General features: G+C 38.8%; 1 protein-coding gene across 1 annotated transcript in view; it reads right to left on the reverse strand.

Moving 5' to 3' along the window:
- col11a1b (collagen, type XI, alpha 1b) overlaps nt 1–22,492 on the reverse strand; it is an 80,373-nt gene that overhangs the window by 11,410 nt on the left and 46,471 nt on the right. The window contains exons 34-51 of the mRNA XM_085388309.1: nt 22,252–22,305; nt 21,804–21,848; nt 21,374–21,427; nt 21,184–21,237; nt 20,331–20,384; nt 19,961–20,068; nt 19,320–19,409; nt 15,263–15,316; nt 11,759–11,866; nt 11,561–11,668; nt 10,408–10,461; nt 9,860–9,913; nt 6,028–6,135; nt 2,692–2,745; nt 1,868–1,921; nt 1,679–1,732; nt 1,360–1,413; nt 104–211 (exon numbers count right to left, since the gene is read on the reverse strand). Of these exons, the coding sequence (XP_085244435.1) occupies nt 104–211; nt 1,360–1,413; nt 1,679–1,732; nt 1,868–1,921; nt 2,692–2,745; nt 6,028–6,135; nt 9,860–9,913; nt 10,408–10,461; nt 11,561–11,668; nt 11,759–11,866; nt 15,263–15,316; nt 19,320–19,409; nt 19,961–20,068; nt 20,331–20,384; nt 21,184–21,237; nt 21,374–21,427; nt 21,804–21,848; nt 22,252–22,305 (1,269 nt within the window). The remainder of the gene's footprint in view (nt 1–103; nt 212–1,359; nt 1,414–1,678; nt 1,733–1,867; nt 1,922–2,691; nt 2,746–6,027; nt 6,136–9,859; nt 9,914–10,407; nt 10,462–11,560; nt 11,669–11,758; nt 11,867–15,262; nt 15,317–19,319; nt 19,410–19,960; nt 20,069–20,330; nt 20,385–21,183; nt 21,238–21,373; nt 21,428–21,803; nt 21,849–22,251; nt 22,306–22,492) is intronic.

The raw sequence follows: 22,492 nt of genomic DNA on the forward strand, positions 1-22,492 counted from the left end.
AGAAAGCTCGACTGAGAAATATGACACAATGACGCTGTCGCTGGCAGCTCTAATAGTGCATCAGTCATGGATGCGTGTATGTGTTTTTGTGCAGCTGACATACAGGGTTACCCTTGGGACCATCATCTCCAGGGGGTCCACGTGCACCGGCGGGTCCAGCAGCTCCTGGGGGCCCAGTTTCTCCCTTCTCACCCGTCTCTCCTTTCGGGCCCTAAGGAAATATAAATCAATGTCTTGTCACCATGAAGACCACATAAGAGCCATCCATACTACTTTGACAATAGGATACTAAATATGGAACAAGTCAAACATGTTATTAAAGCTGTCACTCCAACTACCATCAAAACTTTCACAAAACTGCCCAGAAGAGGAGAAAACTGAAAAAAAGCCCAACTGACTGAACTTTGAGCATCTATTTCAAATGAAAATTTCTATTTTATCCAGCAGATGATAAAGCAAATTAGTCCAGCATAGTGTCTGACTGTAGTAATAGCAATCTTTAAGCATTGGCTATGACTCAGAGCAGCAGTTGAAGCATAATTACAAGCCCAGAATCATTAACTGGTCCACTAGAGCTGAGCAATGCTGGAGCAAATACCAGCATGGCATCTTTAAAGTTGACCTCATTGTGACGTGCAGCGCTGGAGTCTATCTGTCACTGTACACAGAAGCGAGGCAGCAACCGGATAAGTCAATACATCCTGACAGACTCAAGGTGAGGTGTCCCTTGCTTTACAGAAGCAGTGGCTTAGTCTGGATTGATGGCAAAGCTCTGATCTAAGATGTTCGGGATGACTACTGTGAAAACTTTTCCTTTTTTATACCGTAAGAAAGGAAAGCTGAGACCTTGTTTGCGGGCAAACACAAGGTGCTGCATCATAGAACACATTTTATGCATATTATGTAAATGAAATCGCCATAAAAATGTAATCAACAAATGTCATACTTTTGTCACAGAACATAAGATATTCAGAATTTTACCCTTATTGCAGCCTAGCATGTGATGGTAGATGAATGACACAATCAAGGGTGGAGCGTAGCAAATACGGCTGAGCTAATTATCTGCTTAAAAGCCCTCAGGTTGCTAGCATATCTACACATTGAACTAGATTAATCAGAGGTAAAAAATACTTAGAGGGACCGTAGAACAGCTGACAGCTGAAGTGTCATCTAATTACACAACTTAATTAGCTGTGCTAAGCAATATTTATAGGTTGATTGTTAAAACAGTCCCAGTTGCACAAGAACGCAGAGTGCTAGACTGTGTGGCAATCTCTGTTTAGATGTGTATAAGTAGTCAGTTCTCATGGCTTTGATGTTAAAAACGCTGTCTAGATTGAAACAAGAAAGAGCACTTACTCCAATACCAGGCTCCCCAGGTGGTCCTGGGTTGCCAGCCTCGCCGGTTTCTCCCTGTGATGTCACAGTGATATGTGAATTAGTTTGTGAAAAGTTTATTATCACACTGACATCAAACAGTCCAGCTTTATCAGCTAATTAGCGTATCAACTGACAACTCAGTGTTTTTTCAGTTTGTGTTTTAATAGCAGTGTCCTTGAGAAGTGGAAAGAGAAACGGCAAATATAACGAACATAATTTCAGGCAAAACTTACCAAAGAAAAAGATAGAATTTTATTTCTAGGAGCTGAAAAAGATATGAGCAATATTTGGTTCTTACCTTTTCACCCACACCTCCCATTGTACCAATACTCCCAGGAGGACCTTGTGCACCCTGCAGATAAATCACAGAGACAGCAGTGAGTACAAGAATCTTATGAAAAGAAATTGTTTAACAAGCTGTAATTTTTAAAAAAGCTAACTGTAACTGAAGCCTAATGGAGGACAAAGAAAACAAATATCAACTTACACTGGCTCCACCGGAACCCTGAGGACCTCTGGGGCCAGGAGGACCAGGTGGACCCTGTCAAAAGGCGAGGAGAGAGCGTATGTCCTTTATTAGGTAAACTTGGGGCATACGACTGCTGTTCAAACCTTTTGTTGGTGAGAGGCAACCAATCAGAAGAAAGAAAGAGTGTCCCAAGAGAAGGGCATTAAAACGCGTTGTTTCAAAAAGAGTATGAAGTGAGAGGCAGCACTGAGGTAAAAGCTACTCTCGGAGAATTAACATAAAAAATATGGAGTTCAAAATAAGGATAAACGGCCCCCTTCAGCGATCACTTCTTCACTCTAACACATTGTTTTCTTCTTTTATAGGATGTAACTTTAATAATAGCATTGTCATAGCTGCTGTCTTACTTGCAGATGCAGTAGCAACAACATCAACAGACATGTCAGACCCACTGTTGTAGTTTACCACATTTTTTATTGTGCCTTGTCAGTGTCAGACACAGACAGGGAGAGAAAAAACTAAGCTGCTCTGCATCTGTGTTTATCGTGTGTAAGTGCTGGTGTGAGATTAAAACAGCCCTTCATGCAAAAGCTTGTTTGTTCTGACTCTTAAAAGAGTGAACAAATAATACATGATAAAACACGATGCAAAACACAGTGCACAGAAACAGACCACACACAAATTTAAATATTTGGAATGCTTATGTTCAGTTCTTTTACATATGCTATGCAGCTGGTGGAGCCGCCAGACTCAGCTCCAAGCCATAACTTCTAAACAATCAGCACAATTTCTCACTTCACTGGCTTATTCGTGAAAACAATACGAAAGAGAGCTGCACTCACCATTGGTCCGACGTCTCCATTCTCTCCCTTCTCACCAGGAGGGCCGGGCAAACCCTGGAAAGCAGACAAATTTTTCAAAACTCAGAGAAAAGGTCATGCGAGGCAGCACTCGAGACAAAACTGTACATTCGAAAATCCACTAATGTAAAGACACATACAATTTTGCTGCTCATTAACAGGTACTTTCAGATGATGTGTATTGAATAGTGGGGTTGTAGTGTGCAACGCAATGGAGAATGCATTAATACAAGCAGAACCCCAGCGAGTAAACACACAATTAGTCAAAAAGGACACCTATTGTAATTAAAGGGTATTGGAGGCTTGGGTATAATCAGCCTGTGTAAATTGCAGGGTGGAAACGCCATCCATCTACGTCCACAGGAAAGTGGAAACAAAGGGGACAGCCGAGGCGATGCGTATTATCCAGCTCTGGGATTCAATCATGCTTGACTGAAACAGTATGAATACACCTTGGGAAGGAGGATCTTTAACAGAAATGAAGAAGCTCTCACTTGCTGTTGTAGCTTATTGTGTATTGGCATAATTATGGATATTATGTGTTGTGTTGGTTTAACTCCGGTGATGGAGCATGCATAATCATAAGGTGGGTGGAAAGCAGCGGTAATGATAAGTTACTCTAAAATGAAAATGACATGCATATCGATCACTGCAAAAACATACGTGTAGTTTCAGTCCATTTTGTTGATTTACTGTACCTTTGTAATGACAGGAAAGGCTTATTTATTACAGAGCGTGACTGGGATTTAGACATGGTAATAAAGCACAAGAGTTGTACTAATGGGAAAATAAATCAAGCATCAAACAATTCCATGTCTAATGCTTTGAAGTGACAGGCGTCGATCAATATCGGACTTTCAGGCTTGTTTCTAAACTGTATATTCGAACTGATATCAAAATAGGTGCCCGGATTGAATTAACAAGCATCATTCAAACACATGTAATCAATAAATATTTACTTATGACTGCCATTTCCTTTTATTTTCCACACTAGCCCTGAGCTATGAGCACACTCTGGTATAATCAAATCTGATATTTACTCTCCTCTGTGTTCCCATTTTAACCTCTTAATCTGAAGATTTCTTGCGCTCAGTGAGGACTCCAATATTCCACGGCAAACATGGCCCCAAATGATGGAGGGCTTTCAGACTGGAGCCATTCATTCCCCATAGTCAAAAATCATTAATGCTACAGATAATTGCATTGAAGAGCTGAGCTCGCAGCAGCTGCTGCCATCTATTGAAGGGCAGCTTAGCCAAACATAATTAAAAGAGTTGAGATCGAGTGCATTATGCCCAATTAAAAGCCAATTGCACTTAATAACAACGTTATCTGGCCCTATTGACCAGCAGGGTTTTGCTCTAATTTCATCCTCGGTGAGTCCTTGGATAATTGACTTTGAGATATTCTAAAGTGTGCCGTTTCTTTATTCTTTGCCACCAAAGCAAGTTCCCAAAACTTCGGTTCACTGGGTTAAATGAGCGAACGCTTGACCCCTTCGCTCTTCCTTTGACTCTGTGGAGTTCTGAGTAAGGGAGGACTGAATAGAGCAGTGCAACAGTAACATGAACACTCTTGATCTTACAAACTCTCAGTTATGTATGGGAAAAACTTCTTCACTTTTAAGTTTACTTGTTATGGTCAAATGTAATTAGGGCTCTTTTGCCTCAGCGACAAACAGCTTTGGCTTCATCTACAGCTACAACACTAACAAGAACAAGTTTTTTTTTTTTAAAAAGAATTTAATGCACAACAACCAATAGTGAAGGATTACTATATCCTTGATTACTATACTATTTCATATTTGTATGATGTTTTATAGGTGACATGCTGATATTTTTACCTGCTATTTTGCTATAAGGGCTTATAACGGTGGTGCTATTTGTGAGATTTGCTGTTGGTAATTTAATAAATAAGAAGTGCATGCTTGGAGACGAATGCCTTCAAAATGATCAGGTTTGTTATGTTTTTCTCGCGATGTTTAGTTATAACTAGCTTGATGGTTCCCTTGAAGTTTTCCACTAAGAAGATAAGGTAACCTTAATGCTAACCTTCTGAATAAACCAAATTAGCCTAAACTAAACTATCCACATGTGCAATATCCAAATAAATTGAGCTAACATTAATCACTTCTGATCATATCAAACCAAATAATGGTGCTATTTGTTGGTTGTGCTTTAAATTTAAAATAGAAGTAGACATAGGTAAACGTGCATGGAGGTGGAACCAAAAATGAAGGTTACTTATTGACAAAAGCCCTAAAATATTACTGTCATGTATAAGTATATTTAATATGCCAGTCCAGTTTTATAAAGCAATTTTCAGACACACCAGTAATTTGTAAGGTCACTTGTTATATATGCAAAACAAGAAGTGTGTCAATTCAAACTCATTTTACATTGTGAGCCACATTTTGGCTACTTTCATCTTAAGCGGGCCAGACCAGTGACACTACATAATAAAAGTTCTGGTAGTTCATTGTTCACTGTGTCCCATAATTATAAAATATAAAGTTTACAGTCAATAAGTGAAAATTGTCTTTTTTTCTCTATGAACCCACTGCAAAAAACATCCATACTGTCCAATTAGCTGGACCGGTGTGTTTGCTGGGCTGCATCTGTCCCCGGGCCTTATGTTTAACCCCCTGGTCTAAGTCCTACAACACCCCTGACATTCTCATTGAAAGCAAATTGCTGTCCTTTTTTTCTGAATCTTCTAAGGACCAAATATTTTATCTTTACTGTAATATGCCCATTAAAAAAACATCTGCAAAAGATAAATGGATTTACCGTACATTGATTTAAATACTTGGTCAAATACCACAGCAGCTGGTCTCTTACTTAGACCTGAGAGTACTAGAGGGGAGCGGTTTACTGCATGATAATAATGTAGCCTGAGTGGAAAAACCAATGGCAGTCTCTCCTCCACCACTAATGTTGCGGCAAAATGCCAAATGCAAAAATGTTCACAATGGTGATGGATTTTTTAGCACAGTCTATGCTAAGAAAAGTCCTTGAAGGGGAAAAAGCATTATTTGCCCAGGAGCAATACAAAGTGCTATTAGGAGTCAAGGCTGCATTAATAAATTATGCTTTGTTTTGATGTAATGTAAATGATGTAAGGAGAGATGAAATGTTGTCGGTTTTAGGGGTGTGGAGGAAGTCATTCTGCTCTGGATGGCTTTGACAAGGGAAAGAAATGAACATACCTATGAGGCACTGTTCAACGTGACCTGGTTGTCATGCGTTTAGAGAACGAGAGTTAGACAGTCAAAATATAGATATAAAAGTTTCAGATTTCCTCAGATTTTGGGAATACCTGCAGTCCAATGGGTCCGGGTAAACCTGGGAATCCTCTTGGTCCTTCATCTCCTTTCTGGCCAAACATACCCTGCTGTCCTCTCGGTCCAGCTTCACCATCACTGCCCTGTTAGAGGTTAAAGTGCAAGACATGCAAACACCTTTACTCTCACTCCCACTGACCAAGTGCAATTCTACAATCATTAACTGGGATTTTTTTCTCATTCTTCTAATCAATTTCATGGTTACAGAGTATATCCAAGCTCAGACGGGAGATGGTGGGTCGATACGCACATTCAATCACAGATTAGGATGGACAGTTACAGTACTTGAATGGTTTTTTGAAGGACATTTTACTGCAGTTTTATCAATCCATCAATGCTGAGAACCAACATATTGTTCCCCAGGGTTCTTGGAGTGATTAGAATGCACCCATGACAGGTCAACGGTCTATCTCACTTCACTCACAGACTATTTAAAATGCACAGTCAACCAACATGTGGAAGTTTGATTGTTTGGTTTTTCAGAGGACTGTGTGAGGAGGAAAATTAAACTTGCGACAGGAATGGACCAGAGAGAGACAACAGTTCTAAACACTGATACATTGTGCTGCTCGTCTACCAGGGGAGCAGCCATCCTACCAAAGCTTCTCATCAGGGAATGCAGGATGGAGTACAGTATAGCCAAAGGGTTATGGTAAACAGCGTATGTGAAAGATGCTGACTTCATCTCTGAAGCCAGAGGTGCACAGAGCTACGGAGGATGGAAATAAGAGACTGTGGGGAAAGAGTGAAGTGCTGACAGACTGGGAGTTTTCAGTTCAAACGCATGTCAGCACTTGAAAGTGCTTGAGGAGCTCTTACTGAGCCCTGGGACATGTAGGATGCTTCAGGCTATGGTACTGAATGCAGAACAGTTTAGAAGGAAATATTAGGTGATTACAAGGAGGTGGACTAAAGTTAAAGTGACTTCAAGAAAAAAAAAAGTCACAAATCTAACTGTTTGAACATCTCCTTGGGGAGACTAGAAAAGAATTGTGTCTCTATGTCGAGTGCTTGACCTCAACTGCTACATAATTTGTTATTCATTGTAACACTGCATGCACAGCCTGCAACCTCCGTATATGTGTTGGCACCATCCGTGCCCTTGAATCAGAGCAATAGAGGCTTTTGCTGGAAGAAACTATCCGGACCTGCCAAAAAAAATAGAAAACGCAATAACAGCTCACCATCTAAGTATGAAGCTTACTTCTTGTGTCACGTGAAAACAGTCCAACACTGATGAATTTCTTATGTCAATTCATCATAAGCAATGAAACAAATGGCAATTTTTGGGTACAATTGTACTTAATACAAGTATAAAAACAAGTATAAACCTTTACTGAATACTATATTATGTTGAAACTCTCCACTTTTCCTTCCAGTTAAACAGAAAAACTGGGCTGTAAAAATAAAAAAGGTCTGCAGAGACACTTTAAGTACTGTCCATCTTTTACCTTGGATTGACCTTCATCTAGTCTTAATTAATTAGTATATAAATAAAGTTTTATTTGAAGTGTAATTTATGAAAAGAAATGCAAAAGCTAACTATGAACTGTAACAGTATGTTTAGCATAACTTACATACTGCTCTCTGCTCTCTGAATTAAAGATCTCAGTCAGAAACAACTTGAAATTTTCAGTTCACACTGAAGTCCTAATTAGAAAAATGCTTTGGTAGGACTTCAATCAGCACAAGTCGGTGCATAATTACGTGCTCTAAAACTGCTAGCTGAGAGCATTTATATTTTTAAGACTCCGTACTAATTTTTGCATGGATCTGTTTAAATGTAAAAAGTGTAGCTGGTGCAATTGAATGAGATATGATTCAGCATAGTTACTTGTGGTTGTGCTTAGATCTGCAGGCACCAAACGCATGCTCGGGGAGGTGTAATTTATGACATACCTGAAATGGATCTCGCAAAATTTATGTTTAGATTGTTCATGAAATAAATCTAAGTGGCTCTTGTGGGGTTTTTGTTTTCCTTACATTATGTTAGAAATAAGCTTTTTCATATCTTAAAAATGTGTTGTCCTCTCAAAAGTGACATTTCCAAGATTGCTCTTGTCAACTTCATTTTTTTGTCTTCTTATAAGCCGCTGCTAAACAAGAGCACATTTGTAGGACAGGATGTTCACCACATCCTGATGAAGATCAATACTGCTTTGCCATAGACTGTTTCATTACGAATGCTTGACCTCAGTTGCATCTTGAAGACAACAGCACCAGTGACTGAGCTGCTGTAAATCTTGTTAAGCCTTAGCAGAGAAGGAAATTGGATCGTTCATTTTGCCAGCATACACAAGCATTTTTCCAGGATTGAAAAGTGGGGTACATAGTGTAGCCACAAGTGATAACAGCATTCAGACATGCAATAATAAAAACAGAGCAGACGATGTTAAAACTACACAGCACGAGTCAGGACTCAGTTATGAAGATATGAATACACATGAGCAGACTGACTCACCAGGACAAACAACTGTTAAATAATTTGTTATGCAGCTCGGGAGCACTACCTGCTCACGGCAATCCGTCTCACTAGGTCTATTCTAGCCCCCACAGAGCCCTGCAGATGCTGGATTTGTGCTAGAATGGTTGTTAAGGCCTGATAATTTACAGCAATGAGCTGTTAGTTGCCCTCGGGCCATCAGCTATTGTAGAAACAGGACTTCCCCTGTTGTGTTAATGAGATGGAAGAGTAGAGGATGTTCTGCACCGTACAAGGCAGTATTCTCAGCTAGGTCTGGTGCCATAGAACTCAATATAAGGAAATGACTGGTGCACTGACTGGCACATTATTGCTGTGTGCAAGCCTGTTTTGTAAACGCAAGGTCACAAGCGTAATGCTTTGCATGAGTTTCCAGGATAACAAATACCAAATTTGTAATTGCATTTTAATTGATGGGGGATAAAAGCTGTCTTTTATGAAAAAGTCTTTTTGGTACCCCTATTCTAATACAGGACTAAAAGTTGTAATTAAAAGGAAATTTGTGCAGCATTACAATGATAAAAGGATGGGGAATATTAAAATGAACAGGGACTGCAGCCAAAGGTTTTTGGACTGCAGAGGCAAGAGTAAAAAAAATAATAGTGCTTGCATAATATGGCCCTGACCTGCCTGAACAGTTGTTAATTTCTGTCCATCTGGGAAATGAAATATTGTTTATTAAACCAAGGGTCTCCAAGCAAGCACAATTATGACTCAAGTGTCCAGTTTTTAAATATATCTAAACACTTAAACAACCCATTTAACTGATTATCATACAATCGGCAAGAAATGGTTAAGCAAAAACCTGCATAGAGTAACTTTTGCTCATATCAGAGTGTTGCTGATGATGAATCAATAAAAAGGTGTCGTCCTTCAAAACGAGACACGATTCAATGGCACGTCATTATTGGACTGCAGGTCTGGAGATAACAAGTTTCAGCCGGCAGCCTTTTGGTCTTATTACACCCTCCCTGTCTTCATGGGGGCTTGTTTTGAAAAAAATTTTTTTTTAAAATCTGATTTCCCATTTCACTGTTCTTACCCAGAAGCCAGTATGGTAATGAAGAGATGACATTAAGAAGACAGCACTTACTTCTGTAGGCATCACAAATGATGGTAAGAAAGTCTTTAAAAATTCACGAAAGGTGAAATAAAGGTTGGAAAGTTTTGTGAAAACAGAAAGCAATATTCGGAGTGGATTTTAGTACAGTATAAATGGGTATTCGTGTAACTTTTAATGTTTTAGGATTACATTCTTATCGGTGTATGAAAATACTTCAGAGAATAAACTTTGACATTAGATGGTCAGAGGATGAGATACTCACAGCTGGACCAGGAGCTCCAACTACACCCTGGAGACCAGTTGGGCCTGGTGGACCCTACAAACAGGAGGAAGCTGATTATTAAGATGTACATGATAGACACGCCATCTGAATCGAGCAATGAAATATAGGGCAGTTGCCTGCTAAACCTGATCTCCATCACACACTGTCTACCTGGAATAATGACATTTGAAAAATCTAATTCAATCTGGAATGTATTTGACGTGATGCGTGTGAGGACAAACAAAAGTCAACTGAAAAAATACAAGCGTTTAAGATGAGGACAGAACACGCTGCAATTCTTATTACAAACTAAGTAACCATTTTGTAAACATAGCAGCACTTCAGCTAGTATTTTATATGCTGCAGACTTTTTAGGGCAAAATAAGAAACATTTTCTAGCAATCTATTCCTTTTGTTCTACTCAATTCAGTGGTGAAATCAGCATCTTTGGTTATTTAACATGAATTGTAATAAAACTCACTGATTTGAATGAATCTGTGACATAAAACTTCATTAAAAGAGAGCGAGAGGGAAAGAAAAAGACTCACAAGTTCACCCTTGTCTCCTTTACTTCCTTTCTGTCCAGGTCCACCAACTTCTCCCTGCAGTGTAACAAGCACATACAGACAAAGCAGAGCTCAAATCTCTCTCCTCCATGTTTAGTCAAAGTCTAATATCTTAAAGTGTCACCTTTACCATGATTAGGCAGTAAATATTTCTCAAGAGAATCTAATTTGATTGGCCCACAAAGACCTTGGGTGAGTGTTTGTAATTAATTGATTGGCTCCCTGTCTAACCCCATTGGCTCTATGATTGACAAAATGCTGTGGCAGAAGACGTGACTGGGATTGAAGAGGGTGTCATGGTTACAAATGTAAAAATGCAAATTTCTGGTTCAGTGTATCAAGTGTGGATGTGGGATTTGCTGGCCTCAGGGTACACAGGATGTGTAAACAACTGGCTATTTCAGTACATGGATTTGTTTGTCTATTTGCATTTAAGAAGATTTCTAAAGCCGTTAGTGTGTGCTTATTTTGTTTACTTAATGTAAGATTCTATCGGGAGTAATTGCTGTCATAACAAGCTTGTGGTTAAGTATAGTTAAAAAAAAATAAATAAATGAATAAATATAGTCCTGTGAACAGATTTAATAGCTTGTAGCACCTTTAGCAGGAATAACTTCAAATATTCATTTTCTGTATGACTTTATCAGTCTCTCACATTGTTTTGGAGGAACTGTGTCTCTGTTTTCTTTACAAACTTGCTTCAGTTCACTGATTTTTGTGAGCATTCATTTATGCACAGTTTTCTTAAGGTTACATTTCAGGCTGAGGTCTGGACTTTGACTGTGCCACTGTAACAATTTGATTTTTTCCCTTTTTCAGCCATTCTGTGGAGATTTTCTGCTGTGCTTGGCATCATTGCCCTGTTGCATGACCCACTTTTGGCCAAGTTTTAGCTGTCGGACAGCTGGCCTCACATTGATACAAGAATACTTTAGAATAAAGAGGAGTTCATAGTTGAAGCTGACAGCTCTCTTTGAGGTTATAAAATGATAGTTTTTTTTTTCATTTCTCTGTTTTTATCTTTAACCAAGAACTTAAAAGCTTTTGTTTTTAACAAACAAAACATTATAACTCCCTGTAGCAAATATAAAGATCAATCAACTCTAGGTTTTAAGGTATTAAAACTTTGCTCCACCTTGTCACCATCTTCACCAGGAGGACCCTGTGGACCAGCTGGACCAGGAAGACCAATAGGACCTTGAATGCCATCACGGCCAGCAGGACCCATGGGACCTTTCTCTCCCTAAAACATAATTTGCACAATATTGTAAAATCTTGATATATTGAACTTAAATAGGTATTTCACCAAGTAAAATTGAGAAAAAAAACTCACAGGACCCCCTTTTTCTCCAGCAGGGCCAGGTGGTCCTTGAGGACCATTGCGTCCTGTGGGACCAATGGGACCTCCGGAGCCAGCAGGACCTCTCTCTCCAGGAGAACCCTGTAAACAAACACTCATCAGTCACTGCTGTCTTACTCAAAAATGCAATTTGCTACAGTAAAGCTAAGAAACAGTTGAGCAAAAAGCAAGTGTGTTTTGTCCAGACTTAAGCTTAAAAGGGTAAATTGATTTGAAAGTCTGCCTAGAAAGAAAATTCTGGTATTTTAAACTTCAAGGCACATTTTCATGTCTAAAGTATCAAAGAGAGCAATACTTGAAATCTGTCTCTTATTAAGCAAAAAACACAATACTTTTGACTGGATTGGCTGCATATAAGACATGTTTAGACTGTTCTCTAAAAGCAGAATGTAAGGGACTCCTTCAGAGTCAGGAATCAGAAATATTGTAAGAGGCTAATTGCTATAGAAAGACAATGGTATAAACCCGAGTGATAGTTTGAGAGAGCTGTCTAAATAAGACAGTTAGAGTTCTGTTATAGAGTTAGAGAGCAAAAAGAAATCTTACGTGTGTTATGTGAGATAGATAGATATTAAAAATGTTAAATCACAGTTCATGTTTGTGCGTGGTTGGCAATATACTGATTCCCAATATATTTTAAGGTTTTCACTTGTGTCTACTTGTGGATGGACAAATGGATGGAAACATTCCTATCTGACAACCCTGGGACTAGTAGACCACTATGACCCTTTTGACTGAAATGATTACTACCTGTCAAACAGGCGAAAAAAGTAAAATAAAAAAACTCCAACAAAAACACATTTGGTTCTAAGAATAAAGAGACCCTTTGTAGACAGAGTAGAGATAATATTATTAGCTAAAGCTATTTTGTTGACGTGGCATCAGTATATGCGACATGCATGACATGCATGACGTGCATGACAGGATAATGTCAAAAAGCAATCTCAGACACTTAGAATAACAATCTCAGCCTGCTGGACTCCTCTGTCAGATTACGTTACAGCCATTTCACAGTTGCCGGTTATATTATTGTCGCTTTCTGTCCCTATTACGAGACCCACAAATGACAAAAAAAGAGTCAAGACATTTAAACGCCATGTTTTTTTTTTAACTGGATTAGCTCTAGCCTGTTAGTTTACTTTAAAGAAATTTTGAAGGAATAGGATTCCTGGAGAATATTGTCACGATAATGTGAAGAAGATTTGAATGAAAAACATCACAAACATAAAAGCCTATTATCTGTGCACATACAACAACTAAGTTTTCCCTCAAGACGATGGTAGCATTTGCAGTCTGGTGCAAATATTTAAGTTTTTATTTCATTGTTAGAAGTACTAACCACAGTAACTAACCGCAGCATTACTATAAGCTGTGACATGCTAGAAATATAGCCATTAACTGATAACCATTCTAAAATTACACTGACCCTGCTGACAGCCTCAAAGCTTACCTATGAAGGGAGCCACTGATGAACACTCTTATCTATTTAATAGGCCGGAGCTGCTTTCCCCAGCCAAGGCCTTTTGGAAGGTCTCACCATTTTCCCCACATCAGCATGCCTTATTACCCTGCTCTTCACTATTCCCAGGTGGGTGCTCATCACTGTGTAGGTACCCCAAATCACATGAACTGCAACTACATTGTTGATCACGAGGTCTTTTTGGCATTCCCTTACCCAGGGAAGGTCTGGGTAGAGCCGCTTTCAAATAAAATTAAATGTGCATGTGTACAGGCCAAAGCTTCGGACTGATTCACACGAAAAACACACACTCTGATTCAGCTGCTGATGTGAGATGCCACCTGGCACTCATATGCCTGGCCCGTTTCATGATAGACATTGCTGGTGACACACTCCAAGCTCCAAACTGTCATCCACAGCCTGCCAACTTGGCCACGATGACACACATGCACAAACAAGCACACACACATTCCTTTGACTCAAATAACTTTATACTTTTTCAGTCCATTTCCCGCCCTTTCATTTCACCCATGTTTTTCTCGTAAAGTTTGTGACTTGTCGCATTCATCCTTTCTTTTTTTCCTGTGCTATTCTTTCCTGATCAGTCTCTTTCAAACACACAGACGAGAAAAGAAACGCACACACGGAACTCACACACGTTCCCACAGAACAACAGCAGCTCAAACTCTGGCAGGAAATCGATGAAGGAAAATATCACATCTCTTGTGTGCGTGGGCATTGCACACTGGACTCCTTTTAAGGAGTTTTTTTGAAATCTACCAAAACACTCTATCACACGTTTCCATCCAATGGCTTGCTTTCAAGCCAATTTAAGAAAACTATCTCATTTCGCTGTGGAAATGGTTTCACTCCTTCAGAGAACGCCCCTCTTCTCACTTTCATCATCTTTTCATCAGTGCTCTGCATATCCGCTGTCATCTAATCTGGTGTTGCTCTGTCGCTGGTGAGCAGGGGCAATTATCGGGAGCCCACGTTTAACGCTTGAACAAAATGTCAGCCAGTTCAAAGCAGCCTGTCAGTCAGCTTTCTGTACAAAATCACCGCTGGAGCTCCTGAGGCTTTTCATTGCATATATCGCAAACTGAGGGGCTTAGAGACAAAGGCAGAGTAAAAGTGCCCTATCTTTTTTTTTAGATTACCCACCCAATTTTGCTTCTTTTCAGGGCCACAAAGTATGTATGAGCAAGTGCGATGACATTCCTGCTATAGTGTATATGATTCTTTACTGTGATCGATGCTGAATGAAAAAAAATGAGTTCATTACAGAAAGATAAACTTTGTTTCTTTTCTTGGAATTGTCATTTGAGTGAAAACTGTGCAACGGCAGTTGCTATAGCAACGAATAAGTATTAGAGGGAGACATTTGTGACCAATCGAGTAACAGGGATGAATTGCTGTTCGATTAAGCAATTAGGCAATGGTTAGATCATTATTCAAGCAAAGGTGTTGGACAAAACACTATAAATCAAGCAGAGTTTTTTTTCTCAAATTGTGGTACAGAGATTTATATGCTACATAAATTTAAAAAAATATTATTTTTATACTGAACAATAAACACCAGTCTGAGGCGTGAAATGCAGTGAGAAGAAAGAACAGCATTAGCAAAGACATATATACTCTATAGCGTAACTTAGGACAGAGACTTTTTACCATCCAGTTTATGACAAAAGAAGTAGCTTTACTTCTTTCTTAGCCATAAAATAAACTAAACAAAGAAAACAGAAATTAAAAATGCCATTTGGCCCTGAATATTGAATTGAATTCATATTGAATATGTACTTCATCATTTAAGCAATGATGTCACAGAATTCGATCGTACCACCCCACTTGGTTCTACCACCCTCCACACTGCAGCTTATATAGCACGTGCTGCTGGATGACCAAAGTACGGAGCTGTGCACAGCATGTGTGACTCCATTCTCCAATAGCACCAGCTACTTTTCGCTGCAATCTCTGTAGCAAGAGAGATGAGGTAACCATAGTAACAGGCTACTTACGATGGGGCCAGGGGGACCCTGAGGCCCTTCTCCTCCCTTTAAGCCACCTGGACCCTGAAAGCAGAGGACAGGAGAGGGTTAGATCTCACTCACTGCAGGCTGCCACTCAATGCTATTCAAAGAGCAGTAATCACAGCTGTCAAATGGGCCTCTGAACATTACTGTGTGGATGTATGCATGTAAGTAGATACGCATGCTTGAACTGTGTATGAGCACGCACATAAGGAGGGCTTGGCTCTAGAAAATCATAGCATAACTGGCAATTAGGAGAAAAATTGAATCATAAATAATCAAGTAAGGATGAAACAACTATTTACTAATTCAGTATCTGTTTGTACATTTTAGTTATGGGATGCTTTGATTGAATTGACTACCAAATAGTAGCCAGTTTTGGCTAATTGTGCATGTTTTTAATCCTCAATTTTAGAGTCTTTTAAAGGTTTTCTTTCAAAAAGCTTTAATAAAGCAAATGAATACCCGTGAAAAAACAAAACTTAATGACACTCAGTAAAAGTGGTATGAAACTTCAATCAGAAAGGGCATTTTCAGCCTGGTGGTAATTTACATCCTGTTAATGATTATTTGGAAGGAGTAACAGTTAGTGAGGAGATTTGCCTGAAATCCATGCTAAAAAAAGGAACTGATTAAATTAATTCATTATAGCACGAAACTTTTACTTAAGTTCAGTTCTCCACCAGAGAAAATGTATCTCTTAGTTAATAATTCGTGATACAGCTTCTTCTGTAGGCATATTTACATTATTAATATAACAGGAATAATTTCAAGAAGCATCAGAGAAAATGAAAAAGAGAAAAAAAAAAAAACGAGGCCAAGGTGGGCTACAAGTTCAGGTATAGTCCATTTATCTCTGGCATTTTGTCATCTCTTCAAGATCTTGGTCCTTGAATGTCAAATCCTGTGCTGAATCACAGCGCCAGGAGGCTGAGACTGCTTATGGAAAACACAGTTCACCAGAGGCTGTAAAGACTTTCATTATAATAACTAATTTACAAGCTTCAACAGAGCCAGGGGGTGCAGAGGCTGCCAAGCAGGCTCTCCACTTCCACATTTCACCACGGTGCATTAGAAGACTGGAAGGATCTTTCTTTGCTGGACAGACAAAAAGTTATTTATTGGCTCATATATCGTCACTATGCCTTTCTTTAAGACTGAGCGATGTGATGAAGAGTGTGTGTGTGTGTGTGTGTGTGTGTGTGTGTGTGTGTGTGTGTGTCTCTATGCCAATAAAAAAAGAAAAATAAACTGTGTGTGCTCAGTGGCAATATGTATATTTGTATGTGTGTGCGTGTGTGTGGTGTGTGTCTGTCTACACTTACTCTGCAAAAGGAAAAAGATTTAAACTCTTTTTCTCAAACTGATCTTTCTGAGTTAATTTCAGTCATTTCAAAGAGGTCCTACCAATAACGAATGTTTCAGTCTTAAAAATGATCAACCTATCTCTAATGTACCAGAGGCCTTCAAGCTGGCAATACTTAAACCGTTACTTAAACAGCTATCGCTTCACCCAGCTGTCTTAGGTAATTATAGGCCAGTCTCCAACCTTCCTTTTATCTCAAAAATTCTTGAAAAACTAGCTGTAAAACAGTATGTGAAGGTTACATATGATCTTTTTATGGCCTCCTACAGTGGACACATCTCAGTGCTTGTCCTGCTAGACCTCAGTGCACCATTCAGCATTGTTGACCATAACATTTTAGAGCATTAGAGCATCCTGTAGGTATTAAAGGTACTGCACTGCAGTGGTTTGAATCATATCTATCTAATAGGCTCCAATTTATTCATATAAATGGAGAGTCCTCTTTACACGCTGAGGTTAATTTTGGAGTTCCACAGGGTTATGTGCTAGAACCAATTGTGTTTACATTTAACATGCTTCTCTTAGGCATCAGAAGGTATAGCATAATTTTTCCCTACTATGCAGGTGACACACAACTTTATCTTCCTATTAAGCCAGATAACACACACCAATTAGGTAAACTTGGAATTTCTTACAGACATAAAGACCTGGATTACCTCTAATTTTATGTTTCTAAATTCAGATAAAATTGAGGTTATTGTACTCTGTCCAAAAAGTCTTACAAATATGGCATCTAACCAGATGCTTACTCTGGATGGCATTATCTTTGAATCTTGTAACATTGTGAGGAACTTTGGAGTCGTTTTTGATAAGAATATGTCCTTCAATGTGCATATTAAATAAATATGTAGGATTGCTTTTTTCCATATTGTACAATATTGAGAAATGATATGTCATGTCTCAGAATGACGCTGAAAAACTAGTTCATGCATTTATTACTTCTAGGCTGGACTGCTGTAATTCATTATTATTAGGATGTCCTAAAAAAAAAAAAAAAACTTCCTGAAAAGCCTTGAGTTTATCTGTGGCAGGAGTACTGACAGGGACTAGAAAGAGAGAGCATATTTCTCCTATATTGGCTTCCCTTAACTGGCTCCCTATTAAATCCAGAATCAAATTTAAAATCCTGCTCCTCAAATAAAAGGTTTTGAATAATCAGGCCCCATTTTATCTTAATGACTTTATAGTACCGCATCACCCCATTAGAGCACTACACTTTCAGACTGCAGTCTTACTTGGGGTTCCTAGAGTAAGTATAATGGGAGGCAAAGCTTTCAGCTTTCAGGCCCCTCTTCTGTGAAACCAGCTTCCATTTAGGATTCAAGAGACAGACACCCTCTCTATTTTTAATATTAGGCTTCAAACTTTCCTTTTTGATAAATCATATAGTTAGCGTTGGATCAGGTAACCCTGAATCCTTCCTTATGTGCTCTAATAGGTGTAGGTTGCTGGGGGATTCCCATGATGCACTGGGTGTTTCTTCTTCAGTCACCTTTTTGACTCACTATGCATTTATACACCTCTCTGCATTTAATTATTAGTTATTATTAATCTCTGGCTCTCTTCCACAGCATGCCTTTCTCCTGTCTTCCTCCCCTCACTTCCAACCAGTCGCGGATGATGCCGCCCCTCCCTGAGCCTGGTTCTTCCGGAGGTTTCTTCCTGTTAAAAGGGAGTTTTTTCTTCCCACTGATGCTTACTAATAGGGGGTCATATGATTGCTGGGGTTTTCTCTGTTTTCTGTGTATTATTGTAGGATCTTTACCTTACAATATAAAGTGCCTTGAGGCAACTGTTGATGTGGTTTAACACTATATAAATAAAACTGAACTGAATTGAAGATTTATGCTTTTATTTTCACTAATACAAGAAGTGCACATATCCATGTGTGTCTGTTTCTTTGTGTGGATGAAATCACTTTGACAGAGTGGGAGGTTGTGTGAGTTTTTTTTTCACACAGTATATGTGTACTCCCGTTATAAAAGGAAAGCCATTCCTTAGCACACATGGGACAAACATAACGGCTGCAATAAGTCTGAGCAGTGCTGTCATGCGCTCTCTTAATGGTCAGCCTTGAAATGAGCTTCAACCACAGTTCCTCAAGTTGATCCTCAGTCAGCATCCTCCCTGACCTTGAACTTTTTCTCACTCACACCCACTCTTATTGAGAATTAATTCAGGTTATGCAGAAGGCTAGAGTGCATGAGATACAGTCAGTAAGTTGTGGGTTTGAATCAGAATCAAAGGGCTCTGACTCATTCTTCGATAGAAAACTAAACACGAATTCCTTATAAGCTCCACTAGTGCAATTCTAAATGAGGAAATTCATGCCTACGACATGCAGCATAGTGCTGATTAGAGGGACATTCTTTATGTCATAGCCACATTGGAAAAAAACAAAACATATTTTTAAAATTGCTGACACCAGTAATGATAAAATAAATCAATCTGTGTATTACTGAATCCTCTCAGTTCTATGAAAGCCCATTCTGTAACGTTCAGTCAGGTCCACTGCCAAGTGTGACATTTGGTTTAACAGCAGGTTGTTAGCCTGGTAATTGGAGTTTGGAGCTAAATTCAGCTGGGTGGATGCTCAGGATGTGGGATGGCACAGTTTCATGTGGACATGTTAAGTATGTTTGCGTTAATGTATTAATCTGTGGGAGGTCTCTGTGTTACCATGGCCCCTGGAAGACCTCTTGCACCTTGGAAACCTCTCAGGCCAGCAGGTCCTGGCTTGCCGCTAGGACCCTGAAGACCTGGATCACCCTACAGAGGGAAAGAGAATAAGTCAGTTAACTGACATTGGGTAATCATGAAAGGCAGAGTTCCTTTATGTGAAAACAAAGAAGAGCTCAATCTGTGAGAATGACAGAAAAAAAAAGATTGATCTCGTGATAACAGCTAAAATTATACGTAATTATGCGGGAACAATAGCAAGTGATTAAAATGTAATGGCAAAAAAAGAAAATGTAGGCCAGTAAACATAGAGCTATCCAAAGAATAATTAAGACTAGCACAGACTGGATATTGAACAACCCCCCCACCCCCAAAAAAAAGAAACATGTGGTTGTTAAATAGTTTTATCAGTGTATTTCAGTTTACCTACACACTATTATACCAATATATGTCGGTTACAAAGCTGTTAAACTGGGGTGAAAAAAGCATGTTAAGAACAAAAATGAATTCTGTAAGTTGCTAAAAGAACAATAATTTTAAATAACACTAAAGTAGACAGATGCACTGTTTAACAAGGCTTTCTGTATAATCAAAGAAGTTTTGACCTATATTTATTTGAATTTGAATGCATGGTCATTTACCTTTCCACCCTCTTTTCCAGCAGCTCCAGGTAGACCTTGTTCACCAGGTGGACCAGGAGAGCCAGGGTGTCCTCGCTCTCCACTTGGTCCTGTCTCTCCAGTTGGTCCCTTTCAAGGACAAACACAACACATTAAGGTTAATCAACTATAAAATGTATGTAAAATATAATTCCTATAATTCCAGGGTCTTCATAGTAACTCCAAATTGATGATCAGCAACACCATCTAATGCATTCTAATTACTATTTTTAGGATAAGCTATTATTACTGATATATACCTAGATTTCTGTAATCCATAACTCCTAAACTAGAGACACAGAATATATGTGCACAACAGAGGAGGTAATGATGACATTCGCTGAATATCTACCTGTGGTCCAACCACTCCTCCAGGCCCCGGAGGTCCAGTCTTCCCTTGGAAGCCCTGAGGAAGATGTCAGAGATATCAAAGATATTACTGGACAAATTTTAATATTTGATTTACTGACATCTTTGTGTTGTACAATAGGTAAACATTAGGTCATAAAGAAAGTCAGTTTTAACTACACTACACTGTAATGTATAGTTAAGCTGACAAAATATTTCTCACACCCTAAATCTGGCACCTGCAGGTATAAGCAAGTTAAATCTTGACTTTTTCAAACCTTTTTAATACCACTGTAAAAGTGCTTGCATAGTAATACTTAAAGTACTATTCAGTGAAGGCTAAAAAAAACACACATAGACAGTCACTTGCTTTTTCAGTATGAAGTGCCTGTAAAACCTGTGCAGTAAACAAGATCCAAGTTTGGTTGTTCTTTCTTCAGAAGCAGAAGAAGTCCTTATGCATACAAAATGTAATGCTTAAAAATATCAGAGGTGCTGACTCTCATAATACAGCAAATTATGGAGATGTAAACACAAAACCAATTAGACAATATAGGACTGTATACCACTAAAGAAGCAAGAAAAGATAATGAGTGGACTTCAGCATTACAGATGCTGCACTTAATCAGCTCGTTGTCATGCCAATATCCTATTTCTGCTACTCCTAGCGATGTTACTTGTTTACCTTTTGTAAAAAAACATTTAAAAAAGTATTCATTAAAAGTAAAAAGACCCCAATCTTTACTTCAACATCATTGAAATACACTAACTGTAGCTATTTGAGAGGCTGAAAGACGCAATACGTGACTTCACAACATCACAACACAAGGTGTTAATGTACAAAACTACCCACTAACCGTTTCTCCCCGCTGTCCAGGATGACCAGGTAGCCCGTCTTTCCCTGGTGGGCCCTGGAGTTGAACAGGTGGATAGTTCATAAGAATCAAGATATCAGGTGTGTATTAATATTTGAAAAGCTTGCATGAAAAGCATCAACATGGTTGTGGATGGTGCCAGCTCACTGACAGCTTGACAGCAGCTACTTACATTAGGTCCTTTGGGTCCAGGGAAACCGACAGGTCCCTGTGGTCCTTGAGGTCCCTGAAATGAAAAGAAAATAAATCAAGCAGTCAGAATAGCGAATGACAACCACAACATGTAAATGGAATATAATTAGATTCACACTGAGAAACCTAGCTGTTTCACTGTTGCTGTTAAGAAATAAATAGCACTGCCTCGTTCATTATGAATTTGCTGGCTTTTTGTGACACAAATTAAGTTACACAAATAAGTATAAGGTTGCTCATTTAAAATTAACTAGCCGAAGGATTTAAAATCTAAGCGCTTCACTGAAATTACAAAAAGTTACAATTTACTCTGAGTTCAAGTTTAAGTTCAATCCACCTGATATACTTTTGGTGTCACAGAGTCTGTGTGCAAAACAAGAGTGGCTGATCAAACAAAATCTAATACTAACCCGCTCCCCTGGCAGGCCGGGAGGTCCATCATTGCCTGAGTTGCCCTGAGGAGATAGACAGGGTACAGAGCAATTTTGTGAACTTCATCAACACAAGTAGTGTGAAATATGAATCAAATTCATGCAAATCATTGATACTGAGGTTACACATCAAGTCAAGGTGTGCATGCATGCACATTTATTTACCAAAGGGGAACTATGTTTTATAATGTTGATACACTATAATTTTATATTTAGGTAGCTCTATATTTATGTAAGACTTTCAACAGACACACATACAGTACTATGTATAATAACTTATGTATAATACGTGAGCACAGTAACATGTATTTCACATAGCAGCTGTACCAAACTACTGATTTTAATCATGCCCCATTCAAAAACATAAACATAAAGAGATATTTTATATCAGGCAAACTGCCTTTAAAAACCTGAAATGGGCACTTACCTTAGCACCCGGCTTTCCTGTTGGTCCTCTAGCACCACGGCCACCGCGTGGACCCTAAATTCATTAAATATATTTACAGAAATAATAAGTTCAGTTTTAGAAAGCGTAAAACAATAAGAAGCAAATCCTAAGAATAATTTTATTTAAGGGCAATTGCCATCCCTGCCCCTCTCTAAAATTCTCTACCTACTGCATATCTTTTTCAGAAAACAAAAAACACATAAACCCCATAGACAGCCCT

The sequence above is a fragment of the Rhamphochromis longiceps genome, linkage group LG18, assembly GCF_057381845.1.
Source record: "Rhamphochromis longiceps isolate RC_006_pf linkage group LG18, R_longiceps_female_GT1.1, whole genome shotgun sequence".
Lineage (NCBI taxonomy): Eukaryota > Metazoa > Chordata > Actinopteri > Cichliformes > Cichlidae > Rhamphochromis > Rhamphochromis longiceps.